Source organism: Mchenga conophoros, linkage group LG1, assembly GCF_057382185.1.
Source record: "Mchenga conophoros isolate Kocher_MC1m ecotype Shallow Benthic linkage group LG1, M_conophoros_male_GT1.1, whole genome shotgun sequence".
In the NCBI taxonomy this organism is placed as follows: Eukaryota; Metazoa; Chordata; class Actinopteri; order Cichliformes; family Cichlidae; genus Mchenga; species Mchenga conophoros.
In genome coordinates this window covers 38,260,384-38,282,930 of record NC_140526.1, presented here as the reverse complement: position 1 = coordinate 38,282,930, position 22,547 = coordinate 38,260,384, and the positions used below count along the sequence as shown (strand labels likewise).

At 41.8% G+C, this 22,547-nt stretch overlaps 1 protein-coding gene across 1 annotated transcript; it reads left to right on the top strand.

The window, feature by feature from the left end:
* Nucleotides 1-611: 611 nt before the first annotated feature.
* LOC146583788 (uncharacterized) lies at nt 612-3,990 on the top strand. Its single transcript, XM_085255548.1, has 3 exons — nt 612-1,647; nt 1,738-2,109; nt 3,983-3,990. The coding sequence occupies exons 1-3, from the start codon at nt 612-614 to the stop codon at nt 3,988-3,990; spliced, it is 1,416 nt and encodes a 471-aa protein (XP_085111674.1).
* The last annotated feature ends 18,557 nt before the right edge of the window (nt 3,991-22,547 follow it).

The following is a 22,547-nucleotide window of genomic DNA, read 5'->3' as shown; positions in this document are numbered from 1 at the left end:
TGTTTTGTGTTTTTGGTTATTTGATTTTGTTATTTCTTTATATTCTAGCTTTGCTTTACGGGTTTTTCTTAAGTTAAGGTCCTCTGGGTGGGGTTTGGTTAGAGTTTTAGTGTTTTGGTTTTCTGTCTGTGTTCCTTTGTTGCTGTCTTCCCTGTCTGCTGTATTTCCACGTCCAGTCAGTGTCTGTGTCTGCCCTGGTCCCACGTCTCTGTTCCCTTTGTTTTAGTGCTTGCCTGTGAGTCTGTGTTATGTTTCCTGTTTTACTTTGGAAGTCTATGTCTGATGTTAATGTGTCTGGTTTTGCTTCCCCTGGTCTCGTTAGGCCTGATTTGCCCCAGCTGTTTTTCCCTCCTGTTACTCATTCCCTGATTGCTCCCTCTGTGTATTTAAGCCCTGTGTTTCTCTGTGTCCATATCGCGATCTACCGTTTATTTTGCTGTGTGTTTTGCCAGTCCACCGGTGTTAGTTTATTTTGAGTTTTTTCCCAGTTATGTTATGTTTGCGTTCAACATTAAAGCTGTTTTGGTTTAAATTTGTCTCTGGAGTTTGCATCTTGGGTCCTATCCCTGTCCGCACACAGCCGTCATCTAACAGAAGATCGCGACCAGAACATGGACCCTGCAGACTCCTCTTCCTCGGAGTTCAACAGCGAGATGAGGCGGATGGTGAGTCTGCTCGACCGCATTGCCCAGTCACGGGATCTACGGACTATGGCAGTTGGGCTGAATGCAGTGGATGCCATCATTCGCCATAACCCTCAGCTGTTTCAGTTTGCTAAGGACACTAAGTTGGACGACACCATTACTGCCTGGAGAGAGCAAGTCAAGGCTGGTGAGCTTGCTCTCTCACTCTCTACATCTTCCCCACCGTTACCCCAGGACAACACACACTCTCCTTCTGTCTCAACATTGCCACGGACTTCCTCTCCCTCCCCACACCAGCTGGGTTCTCGTTCACCTGCCTTTTTTCTGGCAGCTATGTGGTCAGATGATGAGGAGGAGGTCTCTTTTTCTCCACCGGTTCCTGTTTCCTCATCCCGAAGGAAACGGCGTTCTGGCCGCCGCCACAACAGAACTGTTGAGCATTCTGACTCTGGACATTCTGACATCACACCCACTTCATCTGTTCTGCGAACTGGTTCTGCTGGAGGGTCCAAGGGGCCCGTTCAGCCCCCTGTCTCCGCTGGAGGGTCCGAGGGGCCCGTTCAGCCCCCTGTCTCCGCTGGAGGGTCCGAGGGGCCCGTTCAGCCTCCTGTCTCCGCTGGAGGGTCCGAGGAACCGCTTCAGCCGTCTCTTCCTGCTGGAGGATCCGAGGGGCCAGTTCAGCCACTTGCCTCGTCAGCTGGGGGTCCGGGAGGACCCAGCCAGCACGTCCCAGTGTCTGCTGATGGTTCTGGCGAGGCCGTTCAGCCACCACGGGCCTCCGAGTCTGCAGCTCCGCCCGGTCCGGCCTCTGCAGCTCCGCCCGGTCCGGCCTCCGAGTGTTCAGCTTCGTCTGCGCCTGGGGTCCCCATGCCGTCTGGTCCTGCACGTCCTGTCCGGCCTGCACGTCCTGCACGTCCTGCTCGTCCTGTCCGGCCGATGACTGAATGTCGTTGCCGTCATGGCCGGCTCCTTGACCTACGCCGCCGTCATGGACGGCCCCCTGAACTACGTCGCCGCCAGTGCCTCCCGCCCGGCCGGCCTCCGGATCTGCTCGGTCGCCGCCGGTGCCTCCCGCCCGGCCGGCCTCCGGATCTGCTCGGTCGCCGCCGGTGCCTCCCGCCCGGCCGGCCTCCTGATCTGCTCGGTCGCCGTCGGTGCCTCCCGCCCGGCTGGCCTCCTGATCTGTTTTCTGGGCTCTTGGGCCATCAGCTTCCGGGCCGCCCCCCTGACCTGCCCGGGTTTGGACTGTTGTTCCGTCAGCCTCCGGGCCCCCTGAACTTTTTCGAGACTGTTGCCTGTGCCTCTGTGCCTTTCATGGGCTCTTTTGTTTGTTTGTTTTTGGACTATTCCTGGGCCTTTGTGCTGTTGTTTTGGACTTTGTTTCCTGTGTTTTGGTTTCTGGTTCGATGTGTTTCATTTGTTTCGTGCCCTCCGTCCTGTTTCCCCCACCGCCCGCCCTGGTTGGGTTGTTTTTTGTTTTTTGGTGTTCTGGTTTGGGCTGTCTGGAAGCCAGCCCTTGGGGGGGGGGGGGGGGGGGGGGGGTACTGTTAGGGTTCCTGGGTCGGTGACCCAGTGTTTTGTGTTTTTGGTTATTTGATTTTGTTATTTCTTTATATTCTAGCTTTGCTTTATGGGTTTTTCTTAAGTTAAGGTCCTCTGGGTGGGGTTTGGTTAGAGTTTTAGTGTTTTGGTTTTCTGTCTGTGTTCCTTTGTTGCTGTCTTCCCTGTCTGCTGTATTTCCACGTCCAGTCAGTGTCTGTGTCTGCCCTGGTCCCACGTCTCTGTTCCCTTTGTTTTAGTGCTTGCCTGTGAGTCTGTGTAATGTGTCTGGTTTTACTTTGGAAGTCTATGTCTGATGTTAATGTGTCTGGTTTAATGTGCCTGGTCTCGTTAGGGCTGATTTGCCCCAGCTGTTTTTCCCTCCTGTTACTCATTCCCTGATTGCTCCCTCTGTGTATTTAAGCCCTGTGTTTCTCTGTGTCCATGTCGCGATCTACCGTTTATTTTGCTGTGTGTTTTGCCAGTCCACCGGTGTTAGTTTATTTTGAGTTTTTTTTTCCAGTTATGTTATGTTTGCGTTCAACATTAAAGCTGTTTTGGTTTAAATTTGTCTCTGGAGTCTGCATCTTGGGTCCTATCCCTGTCCGCACACAGCCGTCATCTAACAAGTAAAAGCTTACTTGGATGCATACATGTACACTTCTCTATAATGATAGTAAGTTTTCCCTTAGCAAAACACAAAGCCTGACACAGATAGATATTGTGACTGGTTTCTTTGCTTACGGTTCAAGTTAAATTTAAGGTCAGGGTTATTATTCAATAAGAAAATATACTTTAGAGGGTTTACAGTTCATCTAAGGCAAATAGGGCAGGGATAGCTCAGTAGGTAGGGTAGAGTGGTGGCCCCTAGATCGGAAAGGTGGGGGTTTGAATCCACTGAACGGTTACCCTGAGACACCCCTCAGCAAGGTACCGTCCCTACACACTGCTGCCCACTGCTTCACTGAGTGAATGGGTTAAATGCAGAGAGGATTTTTCCCACAGGGATCTATAAAGTATCTATAAAGTATACATTAATGCCAAGTCTTTAAAAATCACACTCTAACTCTAAGCCTTGTACTGATATCTACAGATACTGGGGAAATTGCGATTCACCATTCTTACAGCCCACACTGCCCTCATATCTTCCTTTTTTGTTTCATATACCAAAGACAGGTAAGTGCAGGCTGCTGACCAGGGCTGGTTCCCATTCTTATGTTCAGTGCAGTGCATCATTCATCGCCCGGCCTGGCATCATTGCTGACTGCTCCATTTCCCAAAGTCCAGTCAAGCTGCAGCGATCTCAACATTTGCAGTTGCGTATAATCTGTCAGAAACTGTGCTTTTGTGCAGTCTGTAACACTTGCTAGCAGCTTTATGTTTTTCTGTGTCTGCCTCCCACATACTGTTCTCTGTACTCGTACTGATACTCGTAGCTTGAAGCGTTGTTGATTTTGTGTAATGAGCTACTGGTGCTGCTGCCTGGAAACTGGGCCAGGCTTCGTTTTCACTGCTGCTCACTTACACACAAATGTTTTTTTGGGGGTGTGGAGATTGTTGCTGCTGTTGTGTCAGTGTGTGTAGGCAGCATAGCTGGTAGATTAGATGACCGCAGAGCTCCGTAGGAATTTCTTGGGTTTAGTTTTTGATTTACCAACAGTGTCAGGAGAAGTTTTTCTTTGCAAATTTCCCTCTTTTGTTAAATTTCATTACGAAGCATGTTTTTTTCTTTTACATGACTTGGCAGTAACAATAATTCCCAAAGCATAATCACTGACTTTTTCCTGATTTTCCAACAGCATCATGAACAGAAACTCTATGAGATCTAAGACATCATCAGTAATGAACCCAGCCTTACCGCAATCCTAGACAGTCAGAACATGTAACACTGTAACACCTAGTGATGCGCGAATCATGAACGAATCGTTCAATACTCGAGAATCACTTTACTGACTCGTGAATCATGATTCACAAGCCCAACTGACTCACTGACTCATCCCTGTTGCTGTTAGCAAACTAATTTCATTAGTAGAAATATATCTAGCTTATAATTAAAATTGTGTGGGAAAAAAGCAACAGCCAGTTTCTTAACAAAAACATTTCTGCTCTGAACTGGAAGAAAAAAACCCTGAGTAGAAGCTCACATCAAGACAATAGCTCCTTGGTTCACAGTAGCATCGCTCTGCTAACATGCTAACAGCACATTTGAGTTACTCACCCCCTCCCTCCTGGCTCACAGTTTCTTCTTCTTCTTGGTTAGCAACCAATGTTAAGCAGCATTACCACCCCTTGGCTCACAGCTCAGTGGACATTTAGATGAGAAAATATATATTTGACACATTTGTGGAAAATACTAATAAAATGAAATAAAAATAAATAAAATAAATGTTCCCTTTGCTCTTTTTTGCTCTATAAAAATAGTTGTTTTTCTTTTTCAATCACTCATCTTAGCAGTAGGATTTACATGAAAAGAGAAACAAATTAAGTTTGAGTGAAAATGTAAATTTTTTGCACTCTCTGGTCAACTGACTCAGTGACTCAAAGGACTCAAAAAACCCGATTCACTTTGATGAGTGACTCATTAAAACTCGATTCAGTAAAAAGAATCGAATTTACCATCACTAGTAACACCTAGCTCTATGCAGCTCATCAGTTGGAGATTAACTTTGTGAACTCTAAATCAATACCCGACCCTGAAGCCTTTAAAATACGTATTTTCTTTTACTCAAATTTCCTGGGCAATTGAAGCAAAGGGGGGGGAAATAAATAACTTATTTACATCAAAACAACTATTTACATGTTTGCTTTTTTCCAAAACTTGGACTGGGCTCATCACAGATTATAACTTACACATCAGGAGTTAATAGGTCAAAATTCAAGTCAAAGTCACGTCCACGTGTACTGCTAATCAAAAATATATAACTTACAATAATAGAGGGGAGAAAAACTGACTAGATATAGTTTTTTAATGCAATCTTTGTCTCTCCGGAGAGAAATAACTATCAGTCAGCACAAACGCTGATGAGAGTCGGTTGCTGCCACACTAGTCATTTGTTGCAATTTGCTGCTCTTTGAGGGTTTTTAAATGAGTCTTTGAGAACAAAAATAGCTGCCATTAGCTCCTGACTGTTGGTTGATTGAGAGACATTAGCTGCTGCCTGTGGAACCGCCTGGCAGAGAGAATGAAAACACATAAATCCTTCAGAGGAAGGCTTGTCAAACCCTCATGAAAATCTTTTATCACAAAAACAGGAAGGCTCCAGCAGCACTGTGTTACAGTCGGCAGAGCATGGTTTAAAATTAAATTTGGTGACACGAGTAATATGATACAGCGTTTCCCATTTTGGAGTTTCTGCTTTTCTTTGTTTCCTTTAAAGGTCAGCGGTGTCAAGAAAGTTTGGGCAAGAGTGCAAACTTGTGAATTTGAAAGCTTTTACCTTGCCGGCAACAGCTCTGGGAACTTTAATAATATCCAAGAAATTCTAGCAGAACATTGTGATTAATGTTTTCACAGCAGGGTCAAAATCATCTCATTTACAAAAACACAGAGCAAAACATTGACTTCATTTATTGCTTCCTGTCATCTAAATGCTCTGTCTTAATGGCAACAAATTAGTCAAAACATTATGAGGAAATTATTTTCTTTTCTTTTACTTTACTCTCATTTACTGCTCATTTTTTTTATTAGTTATCTATGCAGCAGTAATAACTATTAGCTTTAACGACATTATGTCCGCTGAGCTTCCAAAGTTTCAAAATGTCACTTTCTGTTTCACAAATTGTAACCTTGTTTCATAATTTGACGGTCGTCTCTGCTCGTTTTGCAGGTGGAAATGTGATTTTAAAATGTTTTTATAAAGCTTTGTTCTCCTGTTTCAGATCTCGTCCTGAATATTATTCCGCCCTGCCTTCACATTCATTATAGTTACATTTTCAGACTGAAGTATGTCCGAAGAGCCGAAAGACTCAAACAATATACTGTAGTGTATTTAATCCCCACCTGCAAAATCCTTATGAAATGATGTGATGATGTAATGGTTATTTACAGACATATGTCTAACATAGAGTCATATTTATATTATTTGTCTACAAAAACAAGACACGTGCCTAGAGGTAGGAATCAAGAACCGGTTCTTATAGAGGACCAGTTCCCAGTAGTTCATTTCCTTGGAATTGCAACACGTTCTCACTCCCAAAGCGTAACATCTTACGCTAGGTGACAAAAAGTCAACATATTACGTTTTCGGGCCCCCATCACGTTCCTAAATGACGAGCTCAGAAAAATGAGGACATATGAGAACCGTTTGCACTCAATCTACACATGTTCGTTCACTTTCTTAAAATTGCTTGGGAAAACGCTAGCTAACGTCATTAAAGTCCTGGTTAAGATTAGGAATAAGGTTAGGGTTAGGGCTGGAATACATGGCTGGAACGTCTATTACTGCGGGAGCGTCATTCCACTGGATTTCATCCATAACCTGGCACGTACCATAACAACACGGAAGGTCATCTTTCATGTTCCTCAGGAACGCTGCGGAACGTGACAAAACGACGGGATGTTACGCCTCAGGAGTGAGAACGCCCATATGGAAAAGAAATAGTAAAAACTTATATGTGATTACTCATGAAAGTGGCCACTTTCACATTACTTTCATACATTGTTTTAGTAAGTATCCAAAACATACAAGTTTCATTATATAATTTTTCAATGGATCTTATATCTGTTTTCACACTTATATGCTTTTCATACAAGTTTCACACAAGACAGATACAAACTTTATAAGATTTATATATATCTTTTCCATATGGGCGGTCTCGGAATTGTTAGTCTGCTTGGATATTGATTATGCTTATTGGTTCCACTTGCACTTGGGGTCAGCTGATTTTAGTTTGTGTGCTGGAGGAGAATAGTGGCACAATCTAAAGTGTGGACATTTTATTTATATTTTATTGCACAAAGGAATGAGAGCATGATGGTAAAGTGCAAACTGCATTCAGGAAAGAAATAACTGTATTGTACCGCTAATCTATAACTTTGACTCTTTGAAAGCACCTGCAGGATAGCATGCTAGCTCTAAGCTAGCCAAGAAGCCAGAGTGATGTTAAATCTGAGTGAATGTGGACCTCAGCCCAGCAGCCAGAGCCTGAACTTTAACAGGTAACAAACTGATGAGCAGTCAGCCTCCGTTTCTACCTGTTTATGTGTCTAAAGTAGAATCACTGTGGCTCTTTGTGCTAGTTTTCATCCTTGTTTTGTGTTTTTGGCTTTGTGTTCATAAATAAATACTCAGAAAAAGATTGGCTGTATGTCTTCATGGGGACAGGGATGTGTGTTGGTGTGTGGGGCCCATAGGTTTATGTTCTTAAATGGTAATTATGAGACAAAGCGTTTCAGATCATTTTATGGAGAAATGCAAAAGTAATGCGAAGAGTAGTATAACGTATTACTTTCTTCTGGGAGTAAAGTGTTCATGTACATGTAGTAATTACTGTTTATGAGCCCAACACTGATCACATGTTCAGTGCATGGAGGAAGGGCAGCAGCCAATCACTGATGTCCGTTAAGTATGCCACAGAAACTTTAAGATCAATCAAAGCTGTGACACTTGCAACCCTGTTTTTGTCTCTCTGTCATTAAATTGCAAAACCCACTGCACCCCACTGCAGAACACAGCACATTAAATCCCCTCTCTGGAGGTTGTCAGAAGGCATTTTGGAAAATGCGGGAAATGACTAAGTGAAGTGGAAGCACATGGTGCAGACAGAGGTAAAATGAATCCATCTTTGAAAAGTTAATGACAACACTCCATCATAAAAAGGAAATGCAGGAACACTTGGGGAACATCAGCAACCATGCAGCTGACAAAGGTCTGAAAAAACGTCTGTTGACCCAGACTCATAGCAGCCGGACGCCGCTGCAGAGAACTACATTACTGTGTTGATTTGTCGTGGTGGACCTGTATCTAGACAGCATGTCCACTGAGACGGTAATGCACTGGCTGGTGAATCAATGTTCTTTTATAGCTACTAACAACCTCCAGCAGCTCGAGTCTGTAGGAGACACATTGCTGCCTTCGTTTCTTTTCTCAAAGAACAAAAACAGAGTTAAAAAACGATTCTGTTGAAAATCACAAAGGAAAACAGGATGCTAGTGATTACAGCTGATAATAGTCTCAAACATCTATATATATATATACACACTGTGTATATAGATGTAACAACCAATAGCTACACACTGCAGTGTTATCCTGGACTATTTATATCATGTTGTATTTCTCCAGTTTATTTCAGCTGGGACCGGCTTTATACAGAAGATTAAGCAGACGCAGCAAAACAGCTTTTATTTAACAGTGAGCGTATGTGAAGTAAAGGGTCATTGCAGATACATTTTCATAAACCAGGTGATGACATAATTTCCAGTACAGGTAAGGGTTATTGACAAAAATGTTTGAGGCAATTTTTCATTCATCAGATATACACAGTAATACGTTTTCTGCAAACCATGAAACTACAAATGAAGAACTTTACAGTTGTGCTAAAAGGTGTGCAATGACATGTCCTTGCTGGATTTTGGTGCACTCTTCTCTTCTGAGTTTAAGTGTTAATGACTAATACTTTTTAATGAGTTTGTGCAGCAGATCTTGCCAGTGTCCGGCAGCCTCGCCTCTGTCAGTGCGCCCCAGGGCTACACTGTAGCTTGACATCACCAGTGTGTGAATGTGTGTGTGAATGGGTGGATGATCGTGTATAGTGTAAAGCGCTTTGGGGTCCTTAGGACCAAGTAAAGCGCTATACAAATACAGACCATTTACCATTAACTGTATACTGACCACCAGCTGCACTCTGCCTGTAAATCTGCTCTACCTTCTGGCTGAAGTACCATCATGATCAATACATATGTAGTTACCATTGGAATAGCCATTTCTTGATCTATAGAGGTCAAGAGAGTTATTTCACAGAGTGTCTACAACCATCTGTAAACTGAAGTTAAAGGTCTGTCATGGTTTGGAACTCAGTTTCCCAATCATGAACGCCAAAAAGCTTGTGATAAGAAAGCATTTCTACATGACAGCGATCCCACGTGCTGATGCAGTAAAAGGATAGCAGTATCAGTCATGGCTTGGCCTCCCCTCAACATTACTGAAGCAGGATGGCAGAGGATGGAACAGAAGGCAGCCTAAGAGAGTTCAGGCTCTGTCTTATTCTGACGTCTGGCTTTCATGCTGCAACTTGTCCTGTCAAACCCACACCTCAAAGTCTTCTCTTCACAGTTGAATCTTCACAGCTGAGACTTGCTTACTACGACCACTATTAAGGTCGAAGCTGTTGTCCTGTGAGCCACCTATCAGACAAGCTGTTAACTCTCAGAAACGTGTCCTCTGGTTCAGTCGTGTCTTTGGGTCTGCAGACCTCTTCCTGTCACAGTTTGTTTCTGAGCCTTTGGATGGTGAAGGAAACTGTACTCACTGACACCTTGACTTTCTTTGCAGCCTCTCTGTAGGACAGAACTACATTTTTAAGTGTTATGATGATCTGTCTCTCTTCCACTGTTAATTGCCTTGTTCTCAACATTTTTGTACCAACACACTACTTTCAGCAGTACAATACTGTTCAGCTGATGCACACGAGGGTCTGGTAACACCAGTGTGTGCCAACACTGCTTTTATGCAGACGGAGGGGGTTGGAAAAGTTGTAACAGCTGTAGGAATCAGTAGCAGCAGCTTTCAAGGCCTGATCAACCTCCATTGCTGCAGAACAGATTTAAATTGTTAACCCGTTTTGTTCCCTGAAAAAAGGCCTTTTTTGTATAATTCATTATTTTTCAGTTTTGGGTAACCCTACTTTTTTTTCTTACTACTTTAAATATTTTTTATATTCCTCCCAAACCATAGAGACATGAAGGATGACTCTTGACTTAGCACTATATATAAAAAAAACAACTATGATCAACAATATTGGTAAACCTACTGGTCAAGTGGTTTCTCACACCTGGTAAATCGACTGGTTATCATAGCACTTTTCTCATTTACTCAATATAAAGCAGTTTATAAACCTGTTGCATTCACCTGAGCATTGTTTTATCTAATATTTTATCTAATATTCTCATTCCTATGGGTGTATCAGAGAGCAGCCTGGGGTTCAATATCTTGCCCAGGGCATGCAAGCTGGAGTAGCCAAGGACTGAACCGCTAACTTTTCACAGATGATGTGCTGCACTTCCTGAGCTACAGCCACATGTACATGCTAAAACGAAACTGCTGGTGTACCTTTGCACTTGCCTGTTTTACCAAATTTGTCATGATAGCAATGCGCGTCCTCTCTCCACGAAGATGGCGCCAGTGTGTACGGCAGGCCATCCTCGTCTCTGTTGTCGATCTCTTTTCCTTGATATTTGTTTATTATTTGTTATCTTTCTGGCACTATGCCACCCAGATGGTTATGCATTAATCACCTATGACCGGGATACTCTGTTGAATCTTCATTTCCCCCCCATGCTAGGTTGGATCAAGGCTGGAATTTGGGAGACGCTACCTTTCCACGTATCATCTCTTCTACTGGTTCATACGGTTCCCCTCTCTGCTCCCCGCCTAAGAAGCGGACATTATTGAGACTAATAGCCACAACCCTCGAATGTTATTCAAAATTTTTAATTCAGTGATAAATCCCTGTCCGGACTCTTCGAGCTCAGCCTTTCAGGCTCACTGTGAGCAATTTCTTAATCATTTTAGTGGAAAAGTTTTATTACTGAAGGCTTCACACTCTCACTCTCTTGTGCTGAATCCTGTTCCGGTTTTAGGATGCATGTCCACCTTTTCTCACTTTGAGCTGTTATCACTCCCCACTCTTAAGGGAATAATTGAACAACTGAGAAACTCAAATTCTGTGCACGATATCCTTCCATCCTGAATTATCAAGGAAGGTTTTGAGGAAATTGGGCCTTGCATCTTATTCTTAATGAATTTATCATTATTTGTGGGCTGTGTCCCGACTGCCTTTAAACATGCGGTAGTGCACCCCGTTCTTAAAAAAGCAATTTCGATCAGAAAGAATCTGCCAATTATAGGCCAATCTCGAAGCTTCCGTTTTTATTAAAAATTTTAGAGAAAGCCGTCTTTCTCCAAATACAGGCTTACTTAGTTGCAAATAATATCACTGACAAATACCAGTCTGGCTTTAATCCACACCATAGCACTGAAACGGCCCTGCTAAGAGTCTATAATGATCTTCCTGGATTTGCTGACTCTGGTCGCCCTGCCGTTTTAGTTTTATTGGATCTGTCTTCAGCCTTTGACATGGTTGATCATAATAGCCTCTTGAGGAGGCTAGAGCATGTTTTAGCATCAAGAGCATCAAGGGTTCTGCCCTTAACTGGTTTAATTCTTACCTCACAGATAGATCCTTCTCTGTTGTGATGGGAGGATACTCTCTCTGTTGCCCCTCTCTGCAGTGGTGTGCCCCAGGGGTCTGTATTGGGCCCTTTATTATTCTCTTTGTATATGCTACCCTTGGGCTCAATATTTGAAAAATACAATATTTCTTATCACTTTTACGCTGATGACATTCAAATCTATTGTCAACTGACTGATGATTTGTCAGCATCACTGAACTCCCTGTACGATTGCCTGAGAGAGGTTAAAGATTGGCTGTCAGAAAATTCTCTTGTTTTAAATGAGAAAAAAACTGAAGTTACGGTGTTCGACAGCCATATTCCTCGAGACCAGCTTGTTGCCCTGCTGGGGCCCCTAGCTAACTCTCTCTCTGATTCTATGCGTAACCTGGGTGTCTATTTGGATAACTCCTTTAAGCTCGACAAGCAAGTATCATCTGTAGTTAAATCTGTTTGGTTTTTTTTCAACTGCGCCAGATTTCTAAAGCTAAGCATTATATACCGCACAGGGACCTGGAAAAACTTATCCATGCTTTTGTGACCTCCAGGTTAGATTATTGTAATTCTCTCTACTGTGGTCTCCAAGCCTTCTCTCTTCGAAGGCTGCAACTCGTTCAGAATGCTGCGGCTCGCCTTCTTACTGGAACTAGAAAATTTGACCCTATTACTCCGGCTCTTGTTGATCTACACTGGTTACCAATCAAATATCGCATTGAGTTTAAATCTTGCTACTCACTTTTAAAATCCTGAATAACATTGCGCCCAGCTACCTCACTGACCTCCTCAATTTGTACACTCCTTGTCGTGCGTTAAGATCATCAGGTCAATTACTCCTGGCCCAACCTAAGTTTAGACTGAAGACCAGAGGCGATCATGCCTTTGCTTCAGCTGCACCCAACCTTTGGAATAGCCTCCCTGCTTCTATTCGAGCCTTGGACTCTATCCAATCCTTTAAATCAAGATTAAAAGCATATCTATTTGACTTGGCTTTCCTGACCAGTTAATACCCTTTTAAATCTTTTAAATTTGAAACTTTTAAATCTTTTATTAGATTTTATTAAATTTTTCATTTTTTTTAAATTAATTTTACTGCTGTTTTTGTCTTCTTAGCAGATTTTTGTATTTATCTAACTCTCCTGGTCTGTTAGTGCCTCTATCCTGTCTGTGCTAGTGCCCGAATTGTACCCTGTTATTGACTTATGTTGACTCTCCATAATACTGTGAAGCACTTTGGTGTGCCTTCGGGTTTTTAAATGTGCTATATAAATAAAATTGTATTGTATTGTTTCTCTGAAACCTTTCATGGCTCATGTGCAAAGAGAAGAAGAAACTGCACACTTCACCTATGGAGAAGAAGTGTTACATTGTTTATTATGGTTTTACTCAAAAACACTGACATCATGAGAAATATTAAACAGCATGCTTGTGGAGAGAGGCACAGCAGTGAAACAGGAAAGAGTCAGCACGTTCATGTTCACTTTTCCAAGGCCAGAACATCTGGTCATAGATCCAAAACAGATGTTTGGATCTATGACCTTCATTTAGCCTGGAATGATTCAGTATTTTAAGCAGTCTAAGTATTTTTAATAGCACATATGTTACCACTTTAGGTACAAGAAAGAAATGCCAAAGCCTCTGTTCTCATGATGCTGATGTACACCCTGATGTCAGATGCTCCAGTTCTATTCACGTATCATCAGCGTATTATGTGAGGAAGTGCACTTAGGCCATTTACATATTCTCCATCAGTACAGATGCACAGCAGGCAATAGCAAAGACTGATAGGTCCTCTGGTGTGCCAGAGAAGCTCAGGAGAGAATAAAACCGATAGGTGGAGAGTGCTTACAGGAAATGGACATCAGTGCAGAAAGAAGATTCATTTCCATGGGGATGTTTTAGATCCACATCTGAGCTGAGAGGCTGTAGCAGTGCAGCTGAGTGCTGCTCTGTCTGAAGCACAGATGGCGAGCTGTAAAGCACATGAGCTTCTGTTTAACAGCAAAGTTTAACGGTACTTCTTAACTTTAAAACAGAAAAGTATTCTCTTTCTGGCAGTTTGTTGGAGTGATTTGTTCTCTATAAATCTTAAATATTGGAACTGCGTAAACTCGCTGTTTGTAAAATCACTGCTGGATTCTGGTGCACAAAGAATAAATGATTACTTTATATTTCCAAATTAATGGAACAATATTTTACGACTTGCTGAGAAAGTTTTTCTGTATCTCAGTGAGTCTTGTCAACAGAGCCAAGAGCATGTAAAAAAAAAAAAAAAGCAGGAACTTTGTGGGAGTAAAATGCAACCAGTACAGGCCAAATGTGGCTTCATGCAGCTGCACACAGTGCATTTCACTGCATCCTTATCAATGTCAAACTTTCTGGTTCTTGAACATTTTTTCATCTGTCAACACAAGTGAACCCTTTTGAGTTTCCAAAGTCCCCGTTGCCATTAGTAACTGTGACTGACAAGTGCCTTAAGCTTATTTTATAATTACAACCTTTTTTTCTTAAGATAGAAAGTCCTGTTTAAAGATAATATCTACAATATTTTTCCTGTGCCCTAAATCAATTTCCAGACTGATCTGGCAGAAAGTCTGAACATCCCAGGTGAAAAAACGCAGAGTTCTGATTGATGGCTGCCCCACGTGGCCTTGAGCCTTATCCTGCTTCTCAAAAGCTTCTCAGCTGAAATAAACAGGGATTTGTCTTCACGCGTGTAGTCATGCTGTGTTTCTGGATCACAAGTGTTATCACCCAGGGCCCTATTTCAGGAAGCCGGTTTAGAAAACTCAGAGGGAAAAACGATACTCAGGGTTGAGTAACCCCGAACTGTCCAACTCGGAATATTCGGTTTCATAAAGGCTGATAACAATTAGTTCAATCAACGTGGAGTTGCTTTAACCCCAAGTTAAGCGCGCGCACGAGGATACATAAAGCCCTGATTAGTGGAGCACAGATTAAGCGAGTCACCATGGAGATGGAGGGAAAGAAGGCGCGGTCAATGTATTTTACAGCGCTTGAGGCCGAAATTCTGATGGCAGTATAGGGCTTTGGAGCGTGATGTCACGGGGGTGGGCGATAACATGCAAATTTTGCGGAAAAAAAGTAACACAGCCTCAGCTGCAAAAGAAAGGGAGCATGCATGGCAAAACATAGCCGACAGAGTCAATGCGTGAGTGTTAATTTAAACATTGATCTAGGGATTTCCACCCATTTAACACGTTATTTTATTATATTTTATTTTATTTTTTATTTCATACATTTTATTTTGTGATGTGATGTGAGCGCAGGTGCAACCCAACAGGCCCCAAACGTTCCTGGCAGCAAGTAAAAATGAAATATAAAAATATAGTCCAAACAGGTAAGGTGTAATTGTATTATGAGCCATAGTGCTTGGTCTGTTTGTCTGATGTAAATCAATTGCAGTTAGAGGCTACATTAATTTCCCCTCTGTAAGCACTTATTGAAATTATCTGAGCACATTACAAGTACATATTTGCTTACTCTGTATTCTCAAATGTGACCTGTTATAGCCAACAGAAAACAAGCGGAGGCCTGAAAAACAGGTGGGGGTCCTCCACCACCACCACTCACAGAGGCTGAGCAGTTGGCTTCCACATTTGTGATAATGTTGGCAGCATCACATATGATCTTCACAGTGCAGAGAACACAAATTAGCATCCATTACTATAATGAAATAATTTGTTAGTTTGAAATGCTACAGGGAGCTATGTACCTGTACATTAATGCTGTGGAAAGACTTCCTGTTCACATAGTCTCCTTCATTTACTGAAGGAGCAATGATTGGAATGTGAGTGCCATCTATACAGCCAATCACGCCTGGGAACCGTGGGAATAAATGTAAAATTGAAGTAGTTCAAATATCACCACATCATGAATTAAGTTTTGTTCATCCTGATACCTGCAATTTTGTGGAATCCCTCTTTGATAAATCTTGTGGGTCTGTGACCGGGGAACACCACAAACGAGTACAGGAGACGTTTCAGTGCAACTGTAACATTCCTGACTGACGGTAGCCTTGGAAACGTGCTCAGCTTCACCAATATTATACAGAAAGCTCCCGTTTGCAAAAAACCGAAGTGCAATACAAATAATATGCACAGAACTGAGAGGATGTCCGCGATGTGTCACATGAGCAATATTAGGCCTGAGGATGTTATTCAAATAAATTATAGATTGTGCTGAAAAACGGTAACGTTCACACAGAAAATCATCAGGAAATGATAAAATGTCCGAACGCGCTCTAATCACTCTCTCCCGGCGGAGAGCTCTGTGGAGAATTTGGGCTTCAACATCTACTGGCTCTTCAAGGAAGGAGCACGCCATGTCTGACACTTCCTACAGTCAGGTTTCCGACAAAGAGGCGGAGAAAGTTAGGGTTAGTTGAAGTAAACCTGCTAGGGGGCAGGTTAGCTTCACGGAGTGTGTCGTCATAGTAACTCACTCGGAATTAATCTAAACTCGCTTTGTGAAACCGAAAACCCAGAGTTTTCGTTAACTCAGGGTATACTTACTCATAGTTTGCTCTAAACCGGCTTCCTGAAATAGGGCCCAGGTCATGATTTGAATCCTCTGTATATTGTGTTTCCTCCATGTCTTCGATGATGTTCTAACATTATGCTGAGCTCTAGGTGACTGGTGATTGGATGGAGATGAAGAAAGTCATTATTGACTCTCTGCTGGGGGAACATGACTGCCATTTTCTTAAACTGTACCTCAGTGAGGTTTTGTTTTTCCTTTATCGGATGGTATGTGGGTGTCATGGTTCACGAGTCTGCCCGGCTAGCCCCACCAGGCTACATGGTTCGGGCTTCTGCTTTTGGCCCACACTCCTGTTTCCAGTCACGCTGCTGTTGTGCTTATTTGCCATTTAAAGCCGGGACACAGATCCTCTCATCGCTGGATGATTGTGCGACACACGTTAGTGTTCAGACTCTAGCTTTCCTGAACGCTTTTCTTTGTGAGTGTGCGTCTTTGTTGTAACTACCTTCTTCTGTGTACAGTTTCCCCAGACCTGCACCCAAATCTGACGTCTGGGACGTGAGTGAGTTGGTGTGTGGAACCGTGAGGTGGAGTGTGAGAGGGCCATTCCCTTTCCCGGAAATCCCTTTTGGACCCTTGGAACCCCGGATTTCCCCCTCTTGAATATATATATGTATCGCACCTGGTGACTGTGTGAATAGAAACAACTGTCTTGGACTGTGAATCCCGGTCTGCACCTGAGTAAACTCCTTTGCCCGTGACAGTGGGGCAGTGAACTTTGAATTGCATCCACTGACACATTAAAGTTTCTGAGCTCTAACATGCAACCTCAGAAACAGCAGCACCAAGAGCGCACTCAGCCTTAATCTCGTCCTAGTCCCCTTATCATTATTGCTTTTATATTTTTGTTCTTTAGAGATTTCTATCATCATTTTCTGTGATGTCTCTGATTGCAGTAGGTGGCACTCACAGGGATTGGGGATTCGATTAAACTAATGAGTTCATAACCAACTTTGTTTGACTACTTATCCCGATCATGTCATATGAAGGCTGTGTGCAGGCAGAAGTGGTGAAATGGAGGTGAAAAGTGCATTCTGAAAAACAGCTTTACTGCTGATACCCAGTCTAACTAAACTGAAAATACCAAATAAACTTACACAGACAGGTAGCCAAAGCACACAGCATGAGATGAAGGTAGATCGCAAGACAGACCAAAGAAAACACAGGGCTTAAATACACAGAGGGAGCAATCAGGGAATGAGAGACAGGAGGGAAACACAGCTGGGGCAAATCAGGGCTGATGAGACAAAGGAAGCAAAACCAGATGCATTAACATGAGACACGGACTTTCACAGTAAAACAAGAACCACAGACTGAACCTACAGACACAGACTCACAAGCAGGCACTGCAACAGAGGGAACAGAGACGAAGAACCAGGGCAGACACAGACACTGACTGGACACAGAACAGAGGGAGTATGGAAACCAACACGTAAGAACTACATAATCACACACCAAGAAGAACTGGAGAAAATAGAAATGCAAAACAGAACCCAAAACCTTAACAATAATAAGATGAGAACACAAATAAAGGTACAAAACTGAAAACGATACTCATCCCCCTCTTAGCCTCGCTGGAGTTTTTTGTTTATGAGTGAAGAACCTTTTTAATCCTGCGAAAAATGACTTCCTATGTTTTTGTTACTTTCACATGAAGAAAATGCTTTACAACCAATATTTACTTGTTGGGTTTAACTTTTTGTTGCCAAACACAAACAGAAAGGAATTTTATTTGTGCTTATAAGATTACTGCACACACACAGTACATGCCCACTGCTGCCCTTCAGTACATTTGATCAAGAGCTGCTGACTGGCTGAGTGAGCCCACCGTAAATCCATTTATGTTCTCAATGTGAGTTAAACTGTGTGTTACTTTTTGCTGTATGGGGAATAAGCATTGATTTGTGATATTTTTGATATCTGGTGCTCCATCTGACGGCATTCTATCTCCCACTGGCTGCAGTTTAATCTGAGGGGGGAGGAGAGTCAGGGGAGGCGAGCGGCTGCAAACACTCATATCCATGATTACATTGAGTGAAATTGAAAACAGAGGTGAGCTGATACGAGTGATGTGCGAGCGAAATCGTCACTTCTCCCGTTATTTGCGTTTGAGTTTTCATTATGAGACATCACTGAGCCATCTTCCCATCAAGAAATCACCACAGTGTGGCAAGACGGTCTCAGATAACAGCATGTTGCCTAAACCCCAGCCGAGTCAATATTGCATTTAAAGAGCGAATGAACATATGGTGTGCTGCCAGAGACAAAAGTTTGATTCGAATAGCTGCAAAACTTCTTCATCTTGTTTTGAGCGCTTCATCTATTTATCTCAGCGTGTATCATTAGTTTACAAAGCCAGTAACTGTTGACTTAGAGCTTCCACATCTGTCATGCAAGAGTATATTCGGCTTGCATTAGAATGAAGCTTCTGTGTTCTCAGCTAAGATGATTTTCTACATTTACTTTTATATTTGATTATTTTGCTGCTGCTGTTGTTGTGTGGATCCAAGACTGTAAACACACATCAAATGCACACACAGCTTGGAGCAAACACAAGTCAGAACACGCAGCAGTGTTGTCCTTTGTGTGAGCAGCACTGATGGGCTGGCTTCAGACACAAAGACAGCAATGAAAAGCCAGGTCAGTCTGTCTTTGACAACATTTATTTTTTCCTTTTCTACCTTAAAAAAAAGTTGAGTTCATTAACTCAACCACTGATTTTTATTCTTTACAGAGTACCTGAAACCGGCAGTTTCCCAGGTGATCAAAAGCACAGCTGACCTGTTTCCAGAACATTAGTGACAAAGTGACCAGAATAAAGTCTAGGATCGTAGACTTCAGTTAGTGAAGTCAAGCAGAGCATTTTCCCTTTTACAACTTTTGACTTTTGGGACTTTGTGACCCAAACCAAGAGCTGAGAGAGAAACTGAGAGACATGCACAGGCTTCCCAGGCCAGTCACACTGTAAAGCACAGCTTGCATTATTGTGTTTTCAACTATATAATGTTTGGAAAAACATGATATTATATCCATCAAGAGATGAAACTGGTGGTTATGAAACTGGCAGGCTGGGTTTTTACAGACTAGATGTGTCACCTCTGTTGGAAATTAAAAACACAGTTTAGAGGCACTTCTAGTTTTCAGACCTGATAGCTGTAGTCTCTTATTTGTAATAATGCTAACCAGACTAGTATTTTAGTACAGAACGATAGATAGACGAGATATTCAGTCAGTGTGACTCAAGCTTTGGAAGCTGAAAGGAGGGAGTGTGGGAAAGTGCTGGAAAAATGTGATGCAAAGGACCAAAATGACAAAGCAGGCCTGGGCTGAGTAAAACAAAAAAATAAAATAATGGAGATGCAGCTCAGAAGGAAGACATCAGTGAGGTGCTTGGGTTACCACTGTTCTGATAGAGGAGACAGGAACCTGTTTATAGCTTTAAAGGCCGGACTCTGTACTCTGTAAAGTATTGTACACTCAGAAAAATAAAGGTGCCAACTGGAACCAAAAGTGGTTCTTTAGACTGATGCCATAGAAGAACCTTTTTTGGTGCCACAAAGAACCTTTCAAACAATGGTTCTTTGAAGAACCATTTCTTTCAGTGGTTCATTGAAGAACCTTTAAAGGTGCCCCAAAGAACCATCAAGAAATGGTTCTTTGGGGCACCTTTAATGGTTTTTCAAAGAACCTTTTTAAAAATGGTTCTTTAAAGAACCATTTTTAAAAAGGTCCTTCAAATGGTTCTTTAAAAAACCATTTTAAATCTTTCAAAATAAAATGCATCATAAATTGAATTTGAGTAGACATAGCACAGCATAGACATATATTAATGGTTTATTGTCATTTTGTAGTATACCAAAAGACAAAAAGGCATTTTAACCCTCAGCACAACATCACTACTAATACATGTCACATATTAGTGTTTTAAACAGTAATAATTAAATATATTTGCTATACTATAAATAAATATATATAAATACTATAGCTACTATAGCATCAAAACAGGGTGACAGAAGTAAAACGAGTGCACAAAGCCTCACTTTGTACAAGCCTGCTATTACAGTTCTCCTCTATGCAGACGACTTTCCTGTTTTCAAGGCACAACTTGGATCTGCTGTACGAATCTTATGGATACACACTAAATGAAACAATAGTGTGCATGACTCCAGATTCTGATCCCTCATCCTAATATGGTCCCAACATAGCAACAGCAATAAAGCAAATGTTGAGGCTTCAAAATACAAAGTCCATAAACCAATGGCTGACATGGGTGTTATCATAAAGGTGATAAATATACAGATTTCACTCTGTCTTAGAGATTTGATGTTCATTTACCTGCAGATGCACTATACGTACCTGCTCCATGGTTTTTCACAACATTTTGCACATCACTATTTAATACAGGAAGTAGGCGAACTAAAACAAGTCATCTTTCTTTGTGAGAGGACCATATTAATGAAACAAACCTCAATGACATGATAGGGATCCCTAAAGATGCTCCTGCTGCTTCTCTTCCTCCTCATCCTAAGCTTCCTTCTCCTTGTCCTCGCCTTCCATCCAATTGTAATTCAACCTAATTGTGTTTCTGCCCCTCCTCTTCCTCATTTTGTTGGCGCTGTGAACACAATTAATGTGACTCTGGATTAATTTGTGCAAACAAGAAAAATCTACAGCTTTTTGGTCAGAGGTGCTCTTGTGATTTAAGCCGGGTAGAGTAGATTTATGTGTTGATGCTACCTGCTTCAGCTCTGGCTGCTGAGTGATATTTACACCCTGGCTGGATTACAAACTTTAACCATGTGCTCAACTTTGGCCCAGCGTTGATACCTCTTGTTAGTATAACGACCTCTTCTTAGCTTGTATGTATGATGTATGATGGTGGATAAATGAAATATACAAAAAAATTAACTATACTACAAAAGAACATCTATCTTGGAAACATCAAATGACCGGAGCATAACTTGTCAACTAGTCCGAAAATAAGTTATACAGGAACAGTCAAAGACACACCTTCTCATGTCACATTTCTATTCATTTCTATATAATTTGATTAGACAATAAAGAGTTACTGTATCTAATCTAATTATTCATTCAAAACTCTTATGCATAGCTGCATTTTATACAGCTCATACAGAATTCAAAGTACAGGTTCATGTGAGTATTTAATGTACGGCTCAGATCTACAGAATTTCAGAGTTTCTAGAGCAGACACAGAGCTAACATCACAACAGGCTTCAGGCGCCATTTTAGTGACTTTAACAATATATTAAATTTTAATTTCGGTCTAGCTGACATTAGGTTATGTACGCAGCACGCAATTGAACCACATATTTTAGAAGCCAAAGGTTCAAATTAGCTGGGAGCAGCTTCACTTAATTATAACAGTGGTTTTGTTAGGAAAACAGTTTCTGTATACCGGATACTAAATTGCGCTGACCTCAACGGCTAACGTATCTAGCTAATCGCTACTGTTAGCACATTAACAGCAAGCTACAATGACGAGTAACAAAAACAAAACAGTAATAAGGTTTTAATGGAAATGTTTTACCTTTTCCAACAGTCCCAGAATCCACAGCTTCAAAGTCCAGCAGGTACTGAAGACTGTTATCCGTTTCGCTGTCACCGTCCGTGAGAAAGTGTTTTTTTTTTCCCCGAAAGGTCAAGGCCCGCCGCTCGCGCACTCTGTCTGCGCATGCGCATCCCAACAACTGACCCTCTCCATCCGCTCCCGGGAGGTTATAGTATGACGTGTTCTGACGTCACTCTCTCTCTCCCTGTCATTTATTTGGCTCGAAACACATATTAACAAATTGCTCAGTGATGAAGAACTACTCAGATCATTTACCTAAGCAGTGCGCTTTGTCAAAACGAAGTGTGTTCATCAGGCCCGGCCCTAACCAATCTGGCGCCCTAGGCAAGATTTTAGGTGGCGCCCCCCTACATCGGCAGTGTAGTGTATGTACTCACAAGAAACCGAATAGCTTTGTCTTTGACCTTTTTTTTTTACTTAAAGAAAGCAAATTCACAATCAGAATAATTAACAAGATAAAAAAATATATGAATAAATAAATGAATACAAAAAATAAAAAATGAATATATGAAATACAATAAATTTTACATATATAAACACAATAAAACGTGTCAACAAGTTGGACAAAATAAATTAAAAATACAATATAAATAAGGCACTGCACAAAACAAGATATTAAATAAACCAGTATGACTTTAACAACTATATTACAAAAAAGGGGATACTACAGAGTTCTCTAGTTGTGCTTTTTAATACTGCATTAACTAGAATGACTTACAAATTACTGTACACCACCCCCTCATCAACCTCACATCACCTGCTACAGCCTTACTCTCCTAGTCTTTCTCGCAGCAAAGTCATCTACAACATCATCATATGACAACTG

Coding starts and splice junctions, on each gene's coding strand:
- LOC146583788 (XM_085255548.1), top strand. CDS start 612: ATGGACCCTGCAGACTCCTCTTCCTCGGAGTTCAACAGCGAGATGAGG. Junction 1,648..1,737: donor CCGTCATGGACGGCCCCCTG/AACTACGTCGCC, acceptor GGCCTCCGGATC/TGCTCGGTCGCCGCCGGTGC.